The sequence below is a fragment of the Emys orbicularis genome, chromosome 9 (assembly GCF_028017835.1).
Source record: "Emys orbicularis isolate rEmyOrb1 chromosome 9, rEmyOrb1.hap1, whole genome shotgun sequence".
NCBI lineage: Eukaryota > Metazoa > Chordata > Testudines > Emydidae > Emys > Emys orbicularis.
Window position 1 is genome coordinate 18,951,607 of NC_088691.1, and position 20,620 is coordinate 18,972,226.

The 20,620-nt window shown below is 43.7% G+C and overlaps 1 protein-coding gene across 1 annotated transcript in view; it reads right to left on the minus strand.

Annotated features, from left to right (window-relative positions):
- Positions 1-252: 252 nt before the first annotated feature.
- Positions 253-20,620, minus strand: part of CAPN6 (calpain 6) — a 68,210-nt gene continuing 47,842 nt past the window's right edge. The window contains exons 7-13 of the mRNA XM_065410907.1: positions 19,327-19,404; positions 17,932-18,127; positions 14,679-14,801; positions 12,804-13,006; positions 11,169-11,290; positions 2,208-2,344; positions 253-435 (exon numbers count right to left, since the gene is read on the minus strand). Coding sequence (XP_065266979.1) covers positions 253-435; positions 2,208-2,344; positions 11,169-11,290; positions 12,804-13,006; positions 14,679-14,801; positions 17,932-18,127; positions 19,327-19,404 — 1,042 coding nt within the window. The remainder of the gene's footprint in view (positions 436-2,207; positions 2,345-11,168; positions 11,291-12,803; positions 13,007-14,678; positions 14,802-17,931; positions 18,128-19,326; positions 19,405-20,620) is intronic.

The window sequence follows — 20,620 nt, forward strand, 5'->3', positions numbered from 1 at the left end:
TGAATGTTGTCACTGAATTTTAGAGCGGCCCATCTCCTGCCATAGTTGTTGCATTATATATTTTTTCCGTTAAAAAAAAACAAAAAAACCCCCGTCACCCCTCCCCCGCCCCCCCCCCCCCCCCCAATGGTCAGACCGAGCAAGAGAGGGCTTTCTGGAAACCTTTGCTCCCGAGTCGTTCACACTGAAAGCACAGACAAGCGTTCTTGCTGTGAGGCGACAGCTTTGTCTGGGTCTGCAGGGCGCCGGTATTCATAGCTCCATGAGGTCGTCACTGGAAACAACCTTGACGGTGATGTGACCTGGCATTTCGTCTGCTTCTCGGCCGCCTTTTCCCCGGAGCTGGAGAGTCTGCGGTTCTCTGGGGTCATCAGGGAGTGCTGCCAGCAGCACTTGTCCAAGGAACTGGTCACACAAGACGTTGCTATTCCAGACCTAGACATACAATTACAAGGGAACAGAAATAACTGCAGCCCAGCCAGTGCTTCCCTGTCACACTCCACTGAAAAGGGTCATTCATGGTGGATAAGGGGCACTCACATTAACCCCCTGGAGCAGGAGTGGGGAACGAGGGGGATCTAAATTTGGCTAATTACCTAGAGCCTGATGGCTGTTCTTGACTTGCCTAGTCATTTACATACACTATTAAAATAAAGACATGAAAACACAACCCCCAGCATTTTGCTTGGCCTCATATGTAACCTAGAAAAGGAAAAGAAAACGCCTGTTTGAGTTCATCACTAATAAAGCCCTGCATCTAATCAGCTTGTCGTCGCTTCTCTACAGCCCATTCCTGGCTCCAGGCCACTTGCATTTTACTCAGCTACCTATGGCCACAAGGGCTGTTCCTGCCATGGAGTCTTGGCCAATCTCCTTTGGCCTAGCCACACCTCCTCTGCCAGAGGAGGAGGCGCCTCTATGGCAGCTCTGACACCACCATATGGGGGAATCCTCCATTGCCAATGTAAGTGCTTTTAAGGCTGATTTGTGTTGCCACAGTGGCACATGGCAGTCTTCACTGGGCCATGCATCTGGCTTGGCCTGTGAAGCCCTGTAATTCTGAATGTTTGTCTCTATTTTTGCCTCAATCAACCTGGAAAAGTGGGAGTTTGTGAGAGTGTTATGGAGGTGATGGGGGTTGTGTTAGCCTGATCCCCAGAAGGCTTATAATTCTGTTAGTGACTTGTCCCCAGGATAAATCCTGCCTATCCTGATTGGGAAACAGAGACCCCTTCCATCAGCTGTGTTATTAGGTTATATTCATACCCTGACTATATTCTGAGGGCTGAGAGATACCGGCTTTCTCAGCCTCCTTTTGCTCATAGTGGACTGAGCAGATCCCTTTCAGCTCAGAGGAGAATTGTGCCAGAGGAATTCTAGATATAGCGTAGTGAACAGTCAGAAATGTTCACTGTTTGTAAACTGCTCTTACAGCACTACAAGGCTAGCTTCCCTCTCTGGCATTCCTTTCTAACAGCAGTGGATTGAGTTATGGATTATTCTCAAAATCCTATAGAATCACTGAACCAACCAAGGAGGAGGAAAAGACTTCAAGTTTTCTTACATTCTTATGGTACTAGGCAACTATCAATTGTAACAGATTTCAGTGAAGGCACGCTCCCATAACTGCACTGGCATAGCCTCCTCTAAGTACTGATACTCCTCTTACTTAGTGGTTTAGCTGATACAGACCACACGTCTGAGAGTCAAGAGATTCTGTTCTTGGCTGTGCCATTAATTCAGTGAGTGACTTTGGGCAAATTCCTTCATTTTTCTATGCCGCAGTTCCCTCAGCTATAAAATAGGGATGAAGGCATTTAACCACCTTTGTAACATGCTTTGCAGTTTACAAATGAAGAGTGCTATGTAATGCCAGGGTATTATTAATGATTACTATTTTGGGAGGTGGATACAAGAGAATCAATGTAAATTGAATTGCTCCAGCCATTGGGCCGTTAAGGAGAAGCAGTAATTCTCATATTCTTCTGCATCAGCAGCCCCAGTTCTGGGTATTGATCTTGTGAAGGGGCAGTTAACATATGTCAGACCTTTAGCCCATCAATGTCATGTTTGTTTAAACCCCACTGCTGCTTTGCATTGCTGAATAAGCTGCACATGGACCTGTCTGTTTCCCCTGCGGTAGCATTCCTCTGGTTGCCTAGGGGAGCACGTACTTTGCTGCAAGGCACTGGGATTTTCTTCCTTACCTGGACAATTATGGGACTCTTGATGTTCTTTCTGTAGAAAAGTGCTTGTGTGTCAAAAATGGCACTGACGGTGTCTTGCTGGACAGCAGAGCGAACTTTTTGATTCTCACACTTGATAATCAGGTAGGGATCTGCTCCTGAAACACGTCAGCAGAGTCTTTATTAATCCCACTGGACTAGCTGAGAAACTGATTCCGAGTCAGAAACACCAGAGAGAGTCAGAGGAACAAGTGCCAACTGCTCATGGGAGGCATCATTATGGGACCGGGAACAGGTGGCTGGCTTGGAGTCAGGAGAGGGCAAGAGAGCACAGGTTTGCAAATTCCTGATCCTGCCCCTGGCTCACCGTATGATAGTGAGAGAGTCATTTAGCTTCCCTGTGCTCCGCTGCAAAGGCTGGATCCCTCTAGCTCTTTAGCTCTTGGACACTGTCTCCTTTAAGAAAACAGTTAGGAATGTCTGGAAGAGGCAACAGCTGAGAAATTGTGCATCACTTAATTCATCTCTGTAAATAGCACCCGGGAATGTTGTATAACAGGGTAAGATGGGTGGAGGAAAGGTGCAGTACTTTTCCTAACTGGATGCGTACACGGCTCGATCTGAGTCTGGCCAGTGGTAACAGCTAATTCATGGTGGGCACAGGTTACAAGCTATCAGCATAGTCACTCCCATACTTCCATTATATCATAATTTGCATAGCCATTACGAGGCCAGTAGTATGACAACTGTACAGTGAGTGACAGCAGTTAGCCCCTTGGCGGAAGGAGGGGCATGAAGATGAAAAGCAGGAGGAGGAAAAGTCACCTAAAGCTTCCCAAAGCATAACAAAGGTGTGCTCAAAAGTGCTGAGGGGAAGGTCAGAGTTGGTTATTATAGTATATGGACCATCCTTAATAATCAGGGGCATGTGAAGGAGTCATAAGAGCATTGGCAGTCTGAGTTCCCATAGAGAGGCCAAGCCAGCTTGACCTTTATCTCTTGTCCAAGTACGAGCCCAGCCTTTCTGTTCAGCTGCTCTTTTATAAAAGAATGGTAGCCATTTTTGACCCTAGCTTGAATACTATGGGTATAACATTATACCCACATATCCACCATCACCACTGCCCCTCCACCCCCGGGTCAATGCAGAAGACAAAGAGGGGAAGTGGTAGAGATTTGGGGTCCTTCTAAATTGAACAATACATAACAAATACACAGCGAGGAGAAAAGACAGAAGCTGGGGTTATTTTACACCTTCCAAAGTGACAGGCATAACTGGCTGATGATTTTTTTTATGCTCACAACTAACAATAGGCCTGTCTCAAAGGACAGCCTGTATTTAAAAGGCAGGACTGATGCTTTGATAGACAAGCTGACAAAAAGGATTCCAGAGACTTAAGCAATGAGTTTCATCACAGCCATGTGCAGTGACTAACCGCTCTCTGCTCAGTGTGGGAGACTGGGTCAGAGGAATTGGTGCAAAGTGGATGTAGGAGGAGGGAAATTAATGCTGCTGTCGCCATCCCTGCCCTGCCCTAATCCGTTAGGAGACAGGCACAGGTTGCATACAAAGAAAGCCGTGCATTCCCTGCAGCCTGTTTGCCATGGTCATGCTTCTCTTCAACTAGCATCCTGGCAGCACATTTTAGGAAGAAGAATCCGCCTGCCCCGTATCTCTGAATGTCCAGGAAAAGTCCCTCCCCCTTTGCCTTTTGCCAGAGATCAGATCATTTTTTAATCCCACTTTGGTTAACACAGTAACTGCAAAATGAATGTAACAGCCCAGTTATCATGAGAAATCCTAGGGAAACTCAAAGTAAATCAAAGGTAAGCTGCATAAAATCAGGGCTAATCTGAGGTCTGGGTAGCAGCCTCGCGAGAGGGGATACAGCCTTGTAGTTAGAGATGCATTAAAACAAGCGAGTACAATTCTCACATTATTAAAGGTCATTTGTGTTTCCAAAATCCAATGCTTGATCTTTTAACAATACCCCCTAGCTCTTATATAGTGCTGATAGTAGACCTCAAAGTGCTTTACAAAGGAGGTCATTCTCATTAACTCCACTTTAGCAATAGGGAAATGAGGTGCAGAGGGGGGGAAGCAACTCACCCAATGACACCAAGCAGAGCAGTGGATAGAACCCAGGCCCCTAAGTCCCAGTCCAGAGCTCTAGCCACTAGACCATACTGCCTTCACCTTTCGCTTCCTCCCTCTTCCCCACACCATGGTTTGTTTGACAAACTCCCCCTCTCTATCTTACTCCTGGCTTACACACCAGACCGTTTTTAAAGTAAAAGTGTGAGGCCCCTCGGCACCTCTCTAGATATTAAGGCACAACATTTATGTGTATAAAAGTAGCCTTCAAACTCCATATGAAAGCTCCGAAATAGATGGTCAAGAGGTGCTAATTCCCACCAAAGGCAATGAAAACCAGCCCTCAAAACCCCCAAAATCATTTTCATGTAGGTCCCTACACACAAAGTTAGATGCCTAATGTTAAACATCCACGTTGGAAAGAGCTGACCTACCCCTTCTTTGGTATTAGGACCAGAGTTGGTCACGTATTTTTCTACAGAACACTTTCCCCGTCAGAAAATGCAGTTTTGTCAAACTGAAACGTTTCATAGGAACGTGTCCATTTTTGACACCATTGTCTACAAGGAAGTCTCCAAACAAATCATTTAGATTCTCATTTTATTTTAATAATTTCAAAACATTTGGTTTTGATAAGGTAAAAACATTTCATTTAGACATTGTTTCAATTCATTTTGTTTCTACTTTTATATTAAATATATTATATTAATGTAGATATATTTTTTCAACATGCAACGGAACTTCATCACTAGATGATATCTCAATTGGAATAACATCCATTTGCATGTTGACAGTTCTCTGCTCTAAAAGAGGTTGTTTGCGGTCTTTGGACAAAGAGCCAGATGTAAAAGTGTAACTTCCTTGTAGCCACTAAATTTAAAGCAACTGTAGTTCCTTAATAACAGATATTACATATCATTTCTGTCAAGTGTATCTACTTGGTCACAAGGACAGACACCAACATCTCACACAAACAAACAAGATAACAGCTAAGTACAGTACTTCTGAAAGAGCAAGAACCATTGATATTTAAGAGAAAGGAACAGACTTGCCCATATTCTGTACTCTGGCTATCCATAGAATAGGACTGTTGCCCTGACAACACATAGCACTTACAGATTACTGCAGCAGGTAGCAATGTATTGGTTTTTTTGGTAGACAATTATTTCTGTGTCACTGAGTGTGTTGATTTAGCCTTTGGGGCACATGCTTACAGTCTATTACAAGTAACATGAGAGCCCACCCCTAGTCAAAGACATTTTGAAAACTGTTCTGAATAAAATGGGGTCTTTTCACAAAATGGTGTCAACTACTGTGGCCTTAGGCAAATAGCAAAGCAAAATGCTAGAGCAGATTCTTAATAGCAATCAGGCAAGCAACAGGCCTAGAGAAGCGACAGAAAGGAGAGAACACAGAATTCTAATAGTTAACGGGCATATCTGTATTGCAGCAGAGTGCTGTTAACCCAGATGATTTAATTGATCAAAATAAATAAAAAGGCTAACATTTTAATAAACTAATTAAACCTACTCAGGAGTTACAGAAAGAAAGAAAGAAAGAAAGAAAGAAAGAAAGAAAGAAAGAAAGAAAGAAAGAAAGAAAGAAAGAAAGAAAGAAAGGTGAAAAGTGTCAAGGAAGGATACATTCCTGGCTGGAATGCTGAACTTTCAGTTGCTGTAAGAAAAATGGTACAATCTTCAGAAGAAATGTGGCTCAAAAGAGATGTGATGCCTGAAGATCTGAGACAAGACAAAGATATTTTCTCAGTGGTTTTAAAGGGCCTGATTCGCTATTGCCCAGCTATTTGTATGTTTACCCCTGTGCAAAGCGAGGTGTAACGGCTACTGAATCAGAACGGCGGCATTTCATATCCACGTTATACAGGAATCAGTAACTACACAGGCGCCAGGTGGTAAAGAACCAGGCCCACTAGTCTGGCAGTTCAGTTCCCAAGGTCACACCAGGACAGTAGCTCTATCACAGTCCCATGGCTGTGAGACAGAGGGGACCTGGCAATTTAAGGAAAGGATAACACAGGGACAAAAACAAAGCCAAAATCATGAGTAAGAGCCAAAAGCTAATAAGAATGTAGCCCCAAGAAAAGCAGTGATCTAGATGACAGCTTTACTAAGTCACAACGAGATCTGATCAGAGTTAGCCTGACGGTGCAGGCAGCCCAGTGATTTATGGATAACCAACTCTAGACAAGAACATTCACAATAAGTTGCTATTGTCCAAGGCAAAGGCTTTCAAGATTATATGGAAAACATGTTCTTCAGTTCAGATCTTGAGGTCCTTAGTCAGTCTGTACTCAGTCCTTATTCAGCAAACCCCCTCGTGACTGAATAAAAACTGACCAAAGACATTGAGACATGGCACTTTGTTATTAAACCAATGAAATGTCCTGAAGATTACAGTTACTTGGATTGTGAGCGGTTTGCAGCAGGGACCATTGTTTTGTTCTGTGTTTGTACAGCACCTCGCACCTCTATAACCGTGAGGGCTAGACACTACTGCAAAATAAATAATAGAGGAGAGTGCTTATAGTGGTATTAGAAATTGGGCAGGAACACCACGTTTTCAAGCTGGCTCCGAGTACAGCACTCAAAAATGTTTTCTCTTCCCCCTCGCAGGATGTTTACAAGGTAATTCCTGCACCCTCACTTTTCCTGCTTATCAAATAGCCATTTTGGAAAGAGAGGGAGCAGTTAAAACAAAGTGAAAGAATTAAACATGGGAATCCAACATGAAGCTTCAGAGGCAACATTTTAGAAAACTTGGTAGAGGGCTATTGGTCTTAGAGATTAGCTGTGATGAAAAGACCATGACAGACAATAGCTGGGATGATTTTAAAATAGACTTGGAATGAAGAAAGAAAAGCCCAAGCAAACATCCCTTCTTCATCCCCTTGCAAGTCTGCCGCCATAATTGGCTTAATGGTAATTGGCTAAATCTCAGAATGAATTCACTCATAACTGGATACTTCCAAGAGAAGCGGAAAATATGCTAATGTGTCTCTGACATCTGAGCAACCAGACTCATTGCTTAACCTTGTCAACAGCAAACAATCAATTAATTGGCGAGGACAGATCATCTACAGTAGCAGCAAGCGGAGCCTTCAGAGCAAGTATTTTAAAAACAAACAAACCAAACAATGTTCCGGTGGCAGGAAGCAACATTGTCACAATAACCAGAACAAGAGCCATGCTGCAGTGTGTGTTTGCCATGGACAGAGGTTCCTTCGGCTCCAATTTTTGAGTAGTTTGGTCAGAAATACGTCCACAGTATGGCTCTCTCAGATATTACAGATAGGCTTCAAGTGGTGAATTGTGTATCCAAATCTAAACTTCCACCAGATTCAAGGCTGTTCAAATCAGACATTCCAGTTCAGGCCCTTCTGTATAGGATACTATTGTGTGGTAACCAGTCCCTTACTTGACTGCTTATCCCAGGTCACAATTTACAGATATCCGATGTGATAACATTACAGCAGAGACCAAGTTAGCAATTCAGTGAGCTGGAAAGAACTACAGGAGCCTGTCTGTGTCCAGAAGGCTCAAAAAAAAAAAATCCCAATTATATTAATTACCACCAAGTCCTGTCTCTTCTCTACCACAAGGGACGGGAGAGATGCCTTATACAGAACTGATCCTGGCAGTTGGTGTTTTTAGTCCCACAACAGACAGCGTAGCTGATGGACGATGGAAGCTAAGGGCAAGGAAGGAGGAAGTTAGGTTTAGAAGTAGGAACTCTGCAAAGCAGAGTGGAAGGATGTGGAAGGAATGAGGAGCTCACATCCGGAATCAGAAAACATTTACACACACAAAATGCGATGGGGTAAAAGCAATCAAGAGGCTCATCTTATAAGGCAAGGTCTCAATGAGCTTGCCACCAGGAAGGTAATCGCTATGTAAGACTGAATTAACTTTAGACAATGTGTCTAGTGCTTTGGGCACAACAGGCTTTCTCTGAGCACCGCTTCATGTTCCACTTATTTTCCTTCCGAGCAAACATACTGAATGTACCTACATGAGGGAAAACCCTCACTCATCAGTCCTGACTGGGTTTGCTGCCAGACTCCTTCCATGCTCTGCTGTTTTGATTAGACAGGAGCTGGAGTGGGTCATTGCTTTTAAGTGGGTTTTGACCTAGGAGCACTCAGGGGCCGCTGGGTAAGGCTGGTATTTTGATACTTGCGCAAGGGACTTGGAATCCCACATGCAAGGCCGGCTCCAGGCACCAGCGCAGCAAGCAGGTGCTTGGGGCGGCCAATGGAGAGGGGCGGCATGTCCGGGTCTTTGGCGGCAATTCGGCAGCGGGTCCCTCGGTCCCTCTCGGAGGGAAGGACCTGCCGCCAAATTGCCACCAAAGACTGAAGCGGCGGCGGTACAGCTGCCGCCGAAGTGCCGCCAATCGCACTTTCCCCACCCCCCAGCGCTTGGGGCAGCAAAAACACTGGAGCCGGCCCTGCCCACACTGCACGCCTCCAATGGGAAAGCTCTCACTGAGACCCACACAGTCCTTTCCCGGTGCTTTGAGATGAATGGGAGCTGGTCCCAGTGTAATACTGTATCAAACAAGCATCTTAGCACAGCTCCTCGAAGCACATCAGCAATAGTAGGCCGGGGTATCAGCTATGGACAGTGTCACAGCTACAGCTGGATGTAAGGATGGCAGAATCTGGCTCTGAAGGTATTTGAAACCATCTTTTAGGCATTTCTATTAATCACTGGTTGCAAGTCCCCGTTGTAAATTCTAGACAGTATCACAGCTTGACAAATCCCATTTCACTTCCTGAGCTGAAGCCAGCTTTTTGGCAGCAGTGGAAGTTTGTTTTAGTGATCTTGTCAGCACTGCAAGAGTGCTAGGGATTGTGAAGTGATAGAACCCAATTCTCTCTCCTGACTGTTTTCCTACAGGGAATGTGGTAGGAAAATGCTTGTGGAATTTTAAAGGGGTAAGAAAAAAAGTCTAAAAACTGAAGTGTCATTTTTGAGGGGAAGAGCAAGAATGCCCTGCCTCTCTTGAAACCCCTGCTGGTCTTTCTCCCTTTGTTCTCGTCCATCCATCTGGTCTCTCCAAGAACGTGGAGCCATATTACTTGCACATCTAAAGTCTAATCACATAAAACAGGATTGCAGCCCTGAAAGAAAACTGCCAAGAAAAATGAACTGAAGCAATTTCCTCCATCCCCTCCTTCCCATCCCCTGAAAAGACAACTGCAGTTAGCAAAAATGACCTGTACAATGAAGACTGCAGTCAGCCACTTAGAGGAATACTGATATTGGTTGCTATTCGGGAACTGGAGCAGCAGTCTATCCAACAGTTTGGAGATTCTTAGCAACTGTTTCTTAAGAAGTTCATCCACAGGTCTCACTATAATTAATTCTCCATTATAAGGAGTTACAGCAACTCAGCTCCAGATTTCAAGCCAACCAAATCTGAAGCTCTCTCTGTAGCAAACACATCAGGGAAGCCGTTGTTTCGGCAGTCTTACTTGTTTCTTGTTCCAGGTTCACCCAGACTGTCTTTGTTCCCTCTCTTGCTTTCTCTTAACCAACTACTCTCTGCCAGTTGTCTCTGCCCACGTCTATCCCTTTGGTCATTGGAAGGCGTAATAATGTAACTGTGGCAGACAGAGGGAGGATGTAAAAGACAGAGAGCAAAGGACAGTGATGAGGCAAGTCTTAATTAGCTGTCAGTGGCAGGCACCAGAAAGAGATTCTGGCCTCTCCATTTCAAGACAGCTTTTCTCTTTGATAAACACTGACACATAACTGGTACTGTACAAGTCACAAGTCACTTAACCTCTCTGCTCGATTTACCAAGCCCCAAACAGTTGTAATAGAACAGTAATTACCTCACAGTGATTAAGTTAAATTGGCAAGACAGATACTGGAATACTGTATAGAGTTCTGGTGTGCACATGGATATTAAAAAATCGACGGTGCAGAAAAGAACTGCAAAAATGATTTGAGGGCTGGAGAAAGTGCCTTACAATGAGAGACTCAATCTGTTTAGTTTATCAAAAAGAGTTTGAGAGGTGACTTGATTACTGTGTGTATGTACCTCCATGGGGAGAAAATACCGGGTACTAAAGGGCTCTAATCTAGCAGGGAAAGGCATAACAAGAACCAATGGTTGGAAGCTGAAGCCAGACAAATTCAGATTGCAAATAAGTGAGGGTGAGTAATCACTGGAACAAGTTACCAAGGAAATGGTGGATTCTCCCTCTCTTCAAATCAAGACTGGATGCTCTTCTGGAAGATATGCTTTAGCCAAATACAAGTTATGCTTTAGTCAAACACAAGTTATTGAGCTCACTGCAGGGGTAAATGGGTGAAATGGCCTATGAACTCCTATGAACAGGAGTCAAACTAAATGATCTAATGGTCCCTCCTGGCCTTCAACTCTATGAATCTATGAAGTGTAAAGTACTTTTAAGTCCTCGGATGAAATGTGGTTAGATGTATATAGCATAATGGACCTCATTACAGGAAGTTCCATCCAGCTGACTCACTGGCAATTTTCAATTTTGACAATAAGTAACCCCCAAAGAGGAAATGATTGCTGTGAATTTCTGAATAATCCCCACTACATGCTCATCAAAAGTGACTGCCCATTATTCACCATCTGGGCCAGCATATTTAACTCATAGCTCTAGTCGCTTTTTGATGCCTCCTTAACCCCAGCTCTCCTTTCAAAAGCCTGCTCTGATATCGCAGTGTTCCATAAATGATACTCCCTGCCTCTCCAGACACAAACAGCCAAGGCTTAAAAGTCATAAATTATTCTAATGAAGTGAACAATTTGCATCTCAAATGAGCCTGGCCTCAGAGGAAATAGCAAGCAATTCCCACTCCTGCAGAGTCTTCCTTTGCACTTACCACCTGATCTGTCTTGCCTCTGTAGACCTTCTGCGGAGTGAATTTTAATTTCGGTGACTATGCGAGGGTAACCACACAGAATGCTCCAGCATGTCCATTTAGGCTTATCTAGCTTCAGCTCCCTGAAAGATCAAGATTAATGGATCAATTCAAATAGATTATAAATCTTCAGCGATGAAGGTCAAGCAACAAAATGGTGAACTTCAGTGGAATTTTGACCTTTCTGGAACATCAGACTTGTAGTTCTTCACCTGTTTATTATCAATGGTTTCTGTTACAGGAATGTCCTATATTTAAGTAAATAAAAATGGCATAATCTTTCATATGACAACTACACATGGGGAAAAAAATACTAAAAGTCACCGATATTAATATCAACGCAAAAACATAATGGGCCTAATCTCCTTTCGCACCAGTTTTACCCTGTATATGTCCATTGGTTTCAACTGTGTTACTCCAGATTTTGTCAGTGACCCACTCATGGGTGGTCTGGTGTAGTGGTTGGAGCAAGAATCTAGCCTATCAGAGCTGAACCTAGGTGGTGCAGGTTGAGGAGCAAAGCCAAGGGTCCCAGCCTAAGCCAAAGGGTTAACCAGAGTTGCAGTCAGAATATGTAGTGGAAGATCAGAGAGTCCGAAACCAAAGCCTAAATGGAAGGGTTAACCGGAGTTGCAGTCAGAAGGCAGAACCAAGGGTCTGAGCTGGGAGTCTGAAAGAAGCTGGAGAAGGAACAGTTAAAGGCTGGGGATGGAGCCAGACTAGAGAGAAGCAGAGGCAATGCCTGGACCAAGCACAGCTGCCGGCTAGGGATGCATTGAGCAGCCACTAGAATGCTATTGCTACTGAGCTGAAGTAGAAGCCAGCTGACTCCTTCAACCAGTCAGGTGGCTCAGTCAATCAAACAGCGTCTATCAGGGCCAGCTGCACTCATTAGGTTGCCAGGAGACTGGTTCTGCTGCAGGCTAGTCCCCTGACAGTTTTACACTCATGTGAAAGAGAGAAGAATAAGACCCAATAAACGAAAAGGTTCACTGTTTAGCTGACATTAGGGAAGCATGTGTTTGGGAGATTGCATGGCTGAAGAGAGTGGTAATGGTGTCAGGGGGCTTTCCATCAGTAGCTGCCCAGGTTAAAATCCACACCAACATAGCAATTTATAAGACGTTATCGTCATCTGTGCAGTGGCCTGTGATGTGAGTGTGGTGATCAAAATAACCTCTCCCCCAACAGCACAAACGGGCACTCATGTTGAAAATGTCACAGTAGAGAGGTCAAAGATTGAATGGGCTATGGAGAGACAATTATCTTATCATCTCTACAGGTGATCCCCTCCGGATCAGGCCATTGTGGGGGAAGTTTGCACTGCAGCTGCCCACCATGCAGTCCCAATTCTATGAGCTTTCTGAAACGTATATATCTTAAGATTGGTTTTGAAGGCTGACTTCTGACAGGGACCTCAACTCAGTATCCTATTTTGCAGGTGCAAAATTTGATGTCATTGGCACGTCCAACTGCCTGGTTTGTGACCTAGTCGCCTTCCGGGACCCAGTGGTCTTTGGAGGGTTAACCACGTCGGTGAAAGGGGAACTGGAGTCAGTGGGAATAACCTTTATACTGTTGTAAAGTAGCAAGTACCTGAGTTTTGATGGCACATCTGTAAAGAGCCTCAGGATAAATGCAGTGACAATGCCAGGATAGTGTGTTGTTGGGATAAGAACATAGCGACCCCGTGCAAGGAACTTCCTCAGGAACACAGTGCGTGTATTGACATAAATGGAGGTTGCCACTCGCTCTTGTATTTGCAGCTTGTGTATCCGATAGTCTCTGTTAAGCTCCACCTACAGTTACACAGCAGAACAAGATCTGGCATGTTTATTTCTCACTCCCAGTCTTTCTTGCTGCAGTGTTTGGTTCTGGTTTCCAGAATGCATACACAATGATGTGCTGTCATGTGAGCAGGAAAATCAAACGCTGGGTTCCCTAGCCAGCCCTACATAACCATTGCAATCTCTAATGAAAGCTTCTTGCAAACTTCATAGCAACCTACTGTCACTCAACATTTAAAAGAAGATATTAGTGTTACGTACAGATAGTTGGAATTTTTTAATGATCTTTTAAAATGAAAAACTGCCCTTTTTTTCTAAATAAAATAATTGAATTTCTTTGGAAATTTTTCATTTTTTGACAAAATCAGAAATGAAAAATTGATGTTTTTCAATGTTTTCATTTTTCCTGTTTCTCTCCCCTTTTCTCTCTCCCCACCCTTTTTTTTTTCTTTTTCTGTTTTGCCCCTGACTGGAACAGCCTTCCAAGGGGAGCAGTAAGGGCAAAAAAGCTAACTGGCTTTTAGACTGAGCTTGATAAGTTTATGGAGGGAATGGTATGATGTGACTGCCTACAATGGCATGTAGCCGAACTGTGACTGTTAGTAGCAAATGTCTCCAGCGGCCAGTGATGGGACACTAGATGGGGAGGGCGCTGAGTTACTACAGAGAATTCTGTCCCAGGTATCTGGCTACTGGGTCTTGCCCACATGCTCAGGGTCTTACTGATCACCACATTTGGGGTATGGAAGGAATTTCCTCTCAGGTCACTGAGGGGGATTTTCATCTTCCTCTGGAACATGGGGCATGGGTCACTTTCAGGATTGAACTAGTGTAAATGGTTGATTCTCAGTAACTCCGGCAGAGGTAAGGGATCTATAAGAGGAGTGGGTGGGTGAGGTTCTGTAGCCTGCAATGTCAGACTAGATGATCATGCTGGTCCCTTGTGGCCTGAAAGTGAGAATGAATGATGTCCAGAGTTTGCTTTTTATTCCCCCATTTTTCTTCTTGCTACTTTGCAACTTTTGAAAATTTCCTCAACTTTTGTAACTTTTCAATGTGGCCATAGGAAACAGGGGGAAAAGAGACAAATGTTTGGACACTGTTCATTCTGTTGCATTGATTGGTAAAATGAAAAACAAGGGGGGAAATGAGAAAACCAGCCATCCCCTCTCCCCCTCAAAAAACCCTTTCACATTTCAAACATGAACATTCTAGATAATTTTTCTGTAACAAACTAAAAAAAATGTTTCATTTCAAAATCTGAGGAATGAAAGATACTTCAAAATGTTCTGCAATTTCCACTTTCCCCCATCAACTCTAGTGTTGTGTGAACTGTTTTATACAATCATTATAAGTGCAATAGTAGAGGCTGTCAGGAGGAGGCTGAGTGGACACAATCATGTCTCCCGCATGTGGCTTGCCATATCCTGTTACTCCTGTAGCTCAAGAGGCAGGGGTTTGAGCTTTGAAACTGAAGGGTCCCAGTGACAGTCATGGTATCTGTTTATGTATTTGCAGTAACTGTGCAAGAATCATGTTGAGAGATCTCAGGGGCAGTTAGAACCCATCCTGTGTGAACTATACATTTACCTGCCAAACACCCATTGCTGAGATGAAGCTGCAGTCAGGTGCAGGCTTCCTGAAGTCAGATCAGTTCTGAACCCAAATGAAGATGGTGGCCTACCTTGAAGATTTCAAAGCCAATAGGGAAGTTGTCCCCTTTCCCATCTTTCTTGTAAATGCGCTGATCCTCTTGCTGTAGTGAAATCAGCACTTTGTCCTCACCCTTCTTGACATCGAAGACATACTAGCAAGGGGGAGACACAGAACAGAGAACCAGCTGTTAAGGAGAACATCTCTGGGATACTGTACACAAGGGCATACTGCAAAGGTACCCAGAAATGGGTTTGTCCCTGGAATGATGGTTCTGCATCCAGGATCAATTCCCAACAAGTTGTATCTGGAAATTAGTTACAATTGTAGGGATTTTGAAACTAATAGTATCAGAGATATTAAAGGCAGTGATTCATTCAGTGCATGCTAAAAGAGAATGTCTCCAAGTAGCTATTGAAGTGGCATGACAGCAGATGTGCTCCGAAAACAATAGTAAAAGAAAAAATCATAAAAAATATAAAGGGGTAAGGAGATAAAGTTAAACAACAAACTCCGGACTGTGCATTTGCTTTTTTTCTACATGGATCTCCAAGTAGGGCCTGTTTACTCCAGATATTTTCCTTATCAGTGACATGAAAATGACAAATGGGTTGTATCTGATGTATAATGAAAGCATGAAAAGGGTTCTTTGTTCCACACCCCCAGATCCCCAGTTACTTCAGAAATGTCCGTTTTGGTCTTTCCTGGTTTTGCTGGAAATATTTGGAAGACTCAGAGAAATTGATTGAGAGGGTGGTTTATCCCAACTGTGTTTAAGGGATTTTAGTTGAATAGGTTTCAACAAGACCAAACAAAAATCAAAATATTTGTGCAGCCTGTATAAATAGCACTTCCTCTTCTCAATGAATCATGCTTCACTTGTTTTTTAATTATGGTATCACTATCCTACTAGTTCACCAGTGATTCAGAGTCTTTCAGAGAAAAGAGGGTACAAGACCAGAATTTCTAATGTATAAAAGAAGACCCAAAGAGTGTTTTTTACACCACAAAGAAGCAAATGGGGCCAAACACCAAATTCTTTCCCCCTTCACAGACACCTTTACATTCCCTGTTCGTTCCTCATTCTTGCCACTAAGGGGCAAATCTAAGTTGTAGGAAATAGTCAAGGGAAAGAAATGGTGTTATTTATGTCAAGATTAGGAAGATTGGATCCCCTCCCAGATTATGAAGCAAATGAAAAACAGTATCAAATTGCAATGTGGCCCAACTGTGCAGCACACTGATCTTGCTTCATGTTTTAAAGAGAATGCTGGAACACTGTGACCAGTATTGAGGGTAATATAATCTGTAGTATGTTTAGTTTTCTCCCATTCGATGCTGCTGAAAAGTTTTCCTCACTAGTTCTCCTCAAGGATGGACACTGGGATTGCCTGTACTGTTATCATCTAATCTACCTTCTGGTGATTTCAAATTCCTCTGAGTCACGCTGCCCTGTAGAACGAGGCATCTTCCCTTCTTTTTCCTCTTTACCCTCATGCTTTAGGGCAGTATCATTTTAACTTTGAGGAAATGTCAATCTCTTGCAGAGGAGGCAAAAGGAAAGCTGTCCGCCCAGGCTCTCGGCCTATTATTCTTTCTGATTTAACTGTTTCTAGTCAGGACTGAGGGGGCTCAAGAATCTCTACCTGAGGAGCAATAAACAGTGAGAACCACTGTTCTGGCTCCAATTTTGTTCTCCTAGTAGCCAATAAAGTAGCCAATAAGAGAAATTAGCCCTGGGCATGTGCTGATAGTAGACTATCAAAATGCTTAAATTCTATTATTTTGCAAGGGAAGTGGATATCTCATAATCCCTCTGTGAAAATATTTGCTTCAGAGGAGGCCATCAAGGGAATTAGACTGTTCCCTCAGGTGGGTGAGGGACAGAAATGGTCTCTAGACTGTTGTAATATATGGCATAGGAACAAGGTAATTTAATTTGTCCTTAAGTAAAGGTAAAGATTTCACAGGAATGCTATTACCAATCTTTGAGTGTATCAGTCTAGAGACAGGATTTAATAAAAGGAACTCTTTTCACTGCATCTGATCTATAACTTTCTTCTTACATCAGGAACTCTTCTTTTACTCTTCTTTCTTCTTTGAACACTTAAAAAGTAGAGCTACACAAACACTAAGAAAATGTCCAAGATCAGAAAGAGGAACTGCCCCCCGTGTGAACTGTATAAATTCACACGAGCGCTGATCCTTTTCAAGGGAGACTGTTTGTGGAAGAGATAGAAGAGAAGCCATTCTTCCCTGCTAGGCACCTAAAGGCAAGGACAAGTGGGGAGTTACAGATGATTCCTAGTCTGAGCAATGAAGATTGCAGCTGTCTGATGCCCTGCTAAGAAAATAGAAGGAATGCTGACAGAAACCACCCATCTAAATGTAGACAAGGAGGCACAAAAACAGCCTCTGCAATTGAAAGTATGGGGAGCGCTGCAAAAAACAGAGAGGTCAATTTTCAAAGTAATACATGGAGCACTGAGTGCCCAGCTCCCACTGACAATAATGGAAGTTTTGCATTTGACTCCTCGTGCACTGTGCCGGCAATGTAGGACACGGGGGAGAGCGAGGAACCAGCTAACTTTGATAGCTTGAGAGCAATCAGCTAGAACAAGAAAAAGAGAGTCTTGTGAGTAGCGACGGGAGAGACAACTCTGGGGAAATTTCCAACTCATTTGCATATTATGGGGTTTTATATATCCTTAAGGAACCTAATCAGTGCAAAGGGATACCCCTTAATCACACTCAGCCAAAGTCTCTACAGGGTTAATACTATTAATAAAATGGATTGGTGCCAACATAAAATTTGACCAATGTTCCTTTAGGTGTTGGGAGAATGGACATGGATTCAGGGCAATAGGCCACTCACCTCCCTTCATCATCGTCCAGGAGGGACACTTCCTCCTGCCTTGACCGTGTGGGCCAGGCTCAATATAGCTAAAAATGAGTCTTAAATAAATATCGATATACTCTGCAAGGTATTACAGACGTCACTGAAACATATATGAGTCTTTATACTGTGACAATCTCTAACAATGTTTAAACCTGGCTGAGACGTTTGTCTAAAAGTTCTGCTCTAGGAATTATTTTGGGGGAAGTTCATGGCCTGCGTTCTATGGGAGGACAGAGTAGGTGATCACAGTCCCTTCTGGTCTTGGAATCTATGAAACAACATGCTCCCAGGTGGTCTTTAAATGGAAATGCACAGGCTTCCTGTTCAAGAGTGACCATTGACACCCAAGTATTGTCTTCTCGATTCAGTGTAACTGAACTCCAACCTGGGGATTCTGTAAGAAGGTGGCTCTGTAATCGAAACATCCTCCGGAGCGGTTTTTCAGTGGTTCTGAATGCTTGGTCCACGCCCCGCGCACCATTTTTTTCTCCCAGGTTTTGTGGATGCTGAAGTATGAAGTGTTCACAATACGACAGACGTCAACATCGGTGAAGTTCTGACACCAGTCATCAAATGTCATCCTGAGCCAGGGACACAAGCAAGGCATGATTTGTAACAAAAGCCTCAAGCTCTGCATAAAAAGGATCATCATGTCCATCTGTGGCAAGACCCCGTATGGCGCCTTCTAAAACTCAAGTTGAGGCATCACTCATCTTTGACCGTAACCCATCTGATCCTAAGAACACGGTTATAGCCACAGGGCTGGAATTGGCACTGTATGTCTGGCATAGGGCGAATGCCATCTCTGTACTTGCTACAAAGGTTCTATCTACAACACAGACGCAACCATTTCAGGTGACCTTGTTATAGGCTGTTGGTCTCCATACATGGTTACAATGTGGGTCCCTCCTGGGGTGTACTCAGGATTTAAATACAGTTTAACACTGTCCCTAAACTGTGCTATGGCATGTGACACAGTTAAAACCCATGTAAGTCTCATCTATAAGAGTGTTTTAACCAGGAAACATTGCTGTAGTTGGGTCACCTGACATAGTTGCAGATGGTCCGGAAGATTAATATCCAGTAGGGTCAGTCTAGTAATCATGGAGTGGGGTCTCTCCTGACATAGAAGAGACCTAGAACCAAACTCTGCATTTAACCCCTTGTTCCCAGTTCTGACAAAGCTAAGAGTATGCAGTGACACACTGAGCCTTGGGACAGGAGAATGTCTTTCGATAGTGACCCCTCCCAGCTGACTCATCAGGGTTCCAGAGATTCGCTCTGGAATACAGCGCCCCAAGCCTGGGAAACAATGACTAGGATCAAAAGTAGTTAATTACGTCCTTATTTACAGGTACCTCACTACTACAGTGATGGGTGAATTGAAAATCCATTAGGTAAATACTGTACCAGGCAGATGCAGTTTGGGAGAGTGCCTGACATTTGATAGTGTGCCATGCACAAATCAACTTAGGAAGAAGGGAATTTTCCTAAATACTGAAGGATCATGGCTTTGAGGTGCCTGAAATGTAAGTACTCATTCAGGCCTAGGTATTTTGTTCCATTGTTTCTTTCACACGTATTCCATCACCAGTCCCTGAGAATCTGAAGAAACACCAGTAGCTAATATCTAATGTCAGTAGCAGCAGAACAATCACAGATTCTCGTGCATTCAGAGAAATTATTCTTGAGGGAGGTACAACACCAGGACTAATAATAACTGTTGAACTTAGCCAGCTCCAGTAGAGATTCCCCAAGCAACAGGGACATTTTTACTCACCAGAACTCGCCATCATTTTGTACAGTGAGTCCCAAGCTCTTACGCTCTGAGTCACTCACTTTCTTCCATTCTTCAGACCTGGAAGTAAAAAGTGGTTTAATACGTGAAATTAAACCTTCTCACTTGGAAACAAAGAAGTCCATTTATTGTCCCCTCACATTAAAATACTTTCTGAGCACTGACGAGGTGGATCATATATAGGGAAGTTTTGTTGTCTCACACAGAGGCATTTTTTAAGTCAGCACCGATACATGGTTAAAGACAAAACGCTAAACACAGTTAAAGCAGCACTTGATTTACTTCCCTTGACAGTTTCTCCCTCAGTATAGCTGAGCCATTGGCTTGGAAGCTCAGATTTGGATGAAATTTCCACATGAGAATGACTTTATTCCTCAAAATGTACATGAGCTGCTCTGGAAACACAGCCTGAATTTCCTCCTGAGCTGTTTATCATGCTCTTCACTTGGACGGGAAGGCATTATCTAAGGGGTGGCTACACGAACATTTAGTTCGTGGCAAGCTGGGGTGTGATCAACCCCACATTAGCCTGCTGCCATCTAACTGTTTGTGTGCACTCTGCTGATGTACATTAACAGTCTGCTAGTGCACTTTGATTTAGTCCTCTTTCAAAGAGGGCTAGATGAAAGTGCTCTAACAAACTTAACACCCAGTCCTCTTCAAACCAGGCCTAGATCAAAGCAGATTGGCAAACTGTTAATGTGCATCAGCAGGGTGCACGAACAGCTAGACCGCGCAGGCTGGCGTGGGGTAGATTCACATCCCATTTTGCCGCAGTCTAATTGTTCATGTGGACAAACCTTAAGGGCAAGTCTGCACTACAAATTGACATCAGCACAGCTGCACCAATGCAGTGGTGCTGCTGTAGCACATCTGGTGAAGACACTCTAAGCCAACAGTACAGAGCTCTCCTGTCAGCTTAACTCCACCTCTGCGAGAGGTGACAGTTATGTCGGCGGGAGACGCTCTCCCTCTGACATAGCGCTGTCTACACAGGGCGTTAAGGTTGGTATAACTATGTCGCTCAGGGGTGTGGATTTTTCAGTGGGCCAGCTCCACAGATCTTGTTCATGCCAAACTCTACCGAAGTTAATGGGAGTTTTGCCAGAGAAAGGGCTGAGAGCGCATTTCAGAATCTGGCCCTCTGTCTCTAGTATAAATCAAGACAACTTGTTTCTCTTTGTATCTGGCCAGCTCAGCACTTTGTTTAAACTGGGATAAAGCACCGACTGAAAGTAACAGCCTCTTTGTCAGATAAAAGAGGAAAGACAGGGAA